The sequence below is a fragment of the Meriones unguiculatus genome, chromosome 6 (assembly GCF_030254825.1).
Source record: "Meriones unguiculatus strain TT.TT164.6M chromosome 6, Bangor_MerUng_6.1, whole genome shotgun sequence".
In the NCBI taxonomy this organism is placed as follows: domain Eukaryota; kingdom Metazoa; phylum Chordata; class Mammalia; order Rodentia; family Muridae; genus Meriones; species Meriones unguiculatus.
Genome location: NC_083354.1, coordinates 259,260 through 264,230, shown reverse-complemented (window position 1 = coordinate 264,230; position 4,971 = coordinate 259,260). Strand labels below are relative to the sequence as shown.

Below are 4,971 nucleotides of genomic sequence, written 5' to 3'. Positions count from 1 at the left end.
TTGGTCTTAACGTTGGGCCAGGAAGGGCTCTCCTGGTATCACCACGTCTGGTCACACCAGGAACCTTTACTCAGACCACGATGCCTGCAACAGATTTTTCTTCTGATCCACCTATCCCTAAACCCCACTTTACCATATAAGCATTAAAATGTGCACTTCCTCTCAACTGCCCTGACCTTACCTTGTACAACTGTCTCTCTGCTCTTGGCTACTCAGACTTGGCATCCTGCCATATGCTCTGAGCACCCAAGACAAGGCAGACACTCATGGTGAGCCAAAATCGGCTTGGGGAAACTAAAATGGTCATGCCAGATGCTGAAAGTGCCACTTCAGACACAGACACAACCTGCTTCTAAACAATTGCTGTTAGGTAAACAATTGCCTGGGACCCTGCACACACACAGATGGCTTTAGATTGCTCTGCTACCTCAGGCACTGTGAGTGAGGTGTTCAGGCCCTGTGTTGGTTGCCGCTTGACACATCCCGCAGATCTGTCAATGGAGATCCTGAATGGGGGAGTGGGAATGGAAAAGAACAAGAGACTTGAGAAATGAAGACCAAGGCAGTTTCTCTGATCAAGGTCTCAGTTTATTTGAATTTTTCATACAACTTCATAGGCAGGGTGGAAGGAATACAATTGCCTTTGGCAGGGTTACTAAGTGACTAGGAATCACAGGATGGCCCACCAGAGGTGTCACAAGATGTGATAATAATGTTTGTTTGGAAAGTTCCTCAGAAGTGTTACTTGGGAATCCCCAAGGGGAGGAAGATTTAAGGTATTTCAGGAAGATGATCTTATTGAAAGCCCCAGGTCAGCCAGGAATGCACTATTGTATCCAAGCAGTAGGCCATTAAGCCAGGTCAGGCCAGATGCCAAAAATTCAGGAGGCAGCAAGGTGCCAGAACTCCCCACATTTTTTTTCACATGTTCTTTTTATTCAAGAGTTTGCGCACAGGCAGTATTTAAAGTCAGGCTTTTAAATTAAAGGCCTAAACTACGTAATTTTGCAAATATGACCCTGGCAAAGAATGAGCGTCTGGATGACATAAACGCTACTTATCCTGGAGTCCACGTCTGTAACATAGAACATACAAGGTCGGTATCACTGAAAACAATTGAGAAACCACAGGTGCTGGGTAAATCTGTCAATGAAGAGAAACATCAGTTTCAGCCTTGCAGAGTGTGAAACCAGCAACAAGTTCTTCTGTGGCAGAGCATCAATTGTGCTTCAGAACTTTGCCTGTAAAGTCTTTCTCCACCAGTAAATCAGCATATCTCTGCTCAAGCTCCTTCTGTCGTTCCTGTTGTCGCTGCACATCTTCTTTTAGACACTCCAGCCTGTGGGGAATAGCAGAGTCTTCATGTTTCTTGAGTTCTTCAAAAGTGCGTAGCTCCAAGTGAGCCTGCTCAATTTGGTCCCATAAGTCATTCAACTGGTTCATGAGCCCCATAGCACGAGACTGGTAACCACCAAGCAAAATTTTCAACTTCTTTTCCATCTTTGCAGCTCTCTTGGCTTCTGTTGTCATGTGACCCCTGTTTATCTCAAGTCTCTTTTCAAGTGATTCAATTCTGTCCTTTTTGCTAGCAAGATTAGCCCTTGTATAGCGGCTCTGATCAGGAAGATATAGGACTTGACTGTAGCATTCTTCCCACACCTGGTTGTAAGCTTCACTGGAGAGTTCTCCATGACTCATTCCTTGTTTTACCACTTCCATCTCTTGTATCAGAACATCCTGGGCCTTTTTCAGTTCTTCTTTGGAGAACTTCCCATAAGGGCTATGCTCCAGATAGGTAATGTGCTCTGCATAGTTGGTAGCAAATCTAACATGTTTTCCCTTTTTATTTCCAGATGGCTCATAGGGGTGATGTAGAAGGTCATAATGAAGCATCGTAATCATTTCTTTTTTGATCAGTTCTTCGCTTTTCTGTAAATCTGTTAGAGGTGGTTCTACACTTAAAGGTCTTAAAATAGTTTCATTTACTTCAGACGGTCTTGGTAGATCCTTCTGAACAGCTTTGTGCATTCGTTTCATTTCCTTTACATGCTCATCATCTCGTATTACCTGCTCTTGAGCATCCACATCAGCAGCATCTTCGATGTAGGTGTCGTCTATTTCATGTTCTTCCAGCTCCTTCTCAGCATTTTCTGGTAGAACAATTTCAAAATCATTCTTAGGCGCAGGGAGGCCCAACAACCCTAGACGGAGATGTTCACGAGATTCTCCTTCCATCTGCTTCACAAAAGAGGGGTCACTATAGTCTGCCATTCCATCCTCTGGATTAATGTTTAATTTGTCTCTCAGTGGTGTTCTGTCTGGGGTGGCATTAGTGACTGGTTTGGGGGTTGTTCCACTCCAGGGAGTCAGCCCTTTAGCTCCATTAGAAGAAGTCCTGAAAGGAGTAGACAGAACCTTATTTGGAGTCTGCACAACCTGATGCTGTGGGGTCACTCCAGAGAAGTCACTCTTGTGCAGTAGAGTATTAAGCCCACCTTTCAGTGGAGTGTCCACATTGGTCAAGGCCATGAGGTTCTGAGCTTCCTGCAGAATCCTGTCTTGGGAGCCTGTGGTTTGTGGTGTTCTCAGAGTGATGCTGTTGTTTGTGACATTGTACTCAGACAGGACAGTGCTGGAAGCAGAATTTGTGATTCTAGACTCCTCTGCAGTCTGCCGTGCAAACACACTGGCCTGGCCTCCAAGAGCGCCCCCTTCACCTTTTTTTGTTAAATAGTAAAATATCTTTTCTAAGCAAAAATTTCAGTTACGTAAATAATTGAAAATAAAAAAATATCATGGATTTTTCTTTTGTAAATTGTTCACTCACCCAATGAATTTCCTCAGGCCTCAGCAATGTTTGGTAGAGATGCAGTAATGTTAGCTCAGCTCTGGGGTCAGATCCTCCATGTGTGGAGGTGATAGATCTAGCAGGGTCTGGAGCCAGAAGGTTTGGAAACACACTCTGTCTAGTCTGGAGAAGAATGAACCTGGTTAGGCCTTGGAATCTCCTTTTATGGAGGCTCTGAAGACCACGCCCACTTCCTTCCCTGGTTGCTTTTACTAATGCTTCCAATAGGTGAGCTCCAGTAGATTGAATCAACCCTCTTTCCAGTCTCCACAAGCAAATCCCCACAACAAGGTTTCCTGAGTTACTGTTTAGCTGGATGGCAGCTCACACCTTTAATCCCAGAGTCCTAGGGACTGTGCTACTGAAGCAAAAAGATTTTTTTAGTTCAAGGCCAGCCTAAAATATAGAGTAAGAACTTTGCTTTTTTTAAAAAAGTAATTTTACAATATTTTGCTGTACCTAAATATTTTACAGTGTGCTTATAGTTTGCTTTTGATCATGTAACAGATGATGATGATCTACCAAAGACTACTTTCTCCAGGCATCTTCATTCCCTAATTCCCTACTCACTCAACTTTATTTTCTAAAAAAAAAAAAGAAAAATCCATAAATCTCATTCTATTTACTATTGACTCTGTAGAGTGACACTGGAGTTCAAGGTTTTCTAGCTCCCTGGCTGTCTTTAGTTCATGTTGACCAGACAGAGAATTCTGTGTTAATGCTGTAGATGTGCAATAGTTAAGAAACTTCTGCATCTCAACCAGGTACTTTTGCACAGGCTGAGTTTGTATTTTTCATGTTCTTAGCTAAATACTTTCCCGTTCTCTTCCCTTCTTACAGATCCTTTAAATCATCAGCCACAGAAAGTTTGGCTAGGGTCTTAGGTGGATCCTCACACCTGGAAAGATCTGGGTTTGGGTGGGGCTTTCTACTTCAAATAATTCAATCAAGAAAAAAACCCTTGAAAGAAAAATTCCAGCTGGGTGGGTGTGATGTAATTGCTTATAATCCTAGCACTCAGGGAGGCAGAAGCAGGTGGATCTCTGTGAGTTCAAGCCTAGCCTGGTATCCAAAGTGAGTCCAGGACAACCAAGATTTCATTGAAAAACCCTGTCAAGAAAAGGAAAGAAAAGAAAGAAAGACAAAAAGAAAGAAAGAAAGATAGAAGGAAAGAAAGAAAGAGAGTGAGAGAGAGAGATTCCAGCCTCATGGGTTTTAGTTAACTCCAGATGCAGTCAAGTTGACAAGCAAGAATAGCAGCACAAGAACTGACCACTTTGTACTAGATGATTAGTTAGGGAGCTCATCCCTGATAGAGGCTAATTCTTCTTCTAGGGGTGGGACTTTTTCAAAATTTTCCACTACCACATCAATATGTCCATTGTTCTGGTATTGTTTATGTAGGCATTTCTAGAAGAGGCAGTTTCACAAAAGACTTCCTGGTATTCTGGCTCTTCCTAGCTTTCTCACCTTCTTCCAAAATGTTTCTGGAATCAATGATGCAGGGGTTAGGATATAGGTGTATCTCTTGGGGCTGGGATCCCCATGATCTGTTGGTTTTTGCAGTCTGTGCAGCTGTGGTATTCCTTGAATGTCTGCCTGTGTGGCTCATTGCTTCTTTTCTATATTATTTGTAAATAAGCTTCACTAGAATTTTTAAAACTGGATTTGCAATCTATTGTTTTGTTTACTTTGATAGTAAACCAAATCAATGATAAGTTAATGTCTCTGCAAGTATGAGATCAAGGAAGCACAGGAAGATTGGCAGGAAAAGAGCAGTTATGATTACTTACTTGTCATGGCAGTTTTCCACGTTGAGCTGAGGATCCACCTAAAACCCTAGCCAAACCTTCTGTGGCTGATGATTTAAAGGATCTGTAAGAAGGGAAGAGAAGAGAAGGGGAAAGTGATGCAATTTTATTTCAGCTAAAAACACGAAAAATACAAACCCAGCTTCCATGGGCAAAAGTACCTGGTAGAGATGCGGAAGTTTCTTAACTATTGCACATCTACAGCATTAAGACAGAATTCTCTGTCTGTTTAACATGAACTCTAGACAGCTGGGGAGCTAGAAAACCTTGAACTCCAATGTCACTCTACAGAGTCAAAAGTAAACAGAATGA

General features: G+C 42.4%; 1 protein-coding gene across 1 annotated transcript; it reads right to left on the bottom strand.

Moving 5' to 3' along the window:
* Positions 1–1,135: 1,135 nt before the first annotated feature.
* Positions 1,136–4,648, bottom strand: LOC132654799 (cell division cycle 5-like protein). Its single transcript, XM_060386091.1, is given in 4 exon segments — positions 1,136–1,251; positions 1,253–2,691; positions 4,301–4,335; positions 4,642–4,648. Coding segments are annotated over 4 exon segments (1,503 nt in total). The 3' UTR covers positions 1,136–1,229.
* Between the last annotated feature and the right edge of the window lie 323 nt (positions 4,649–4,971).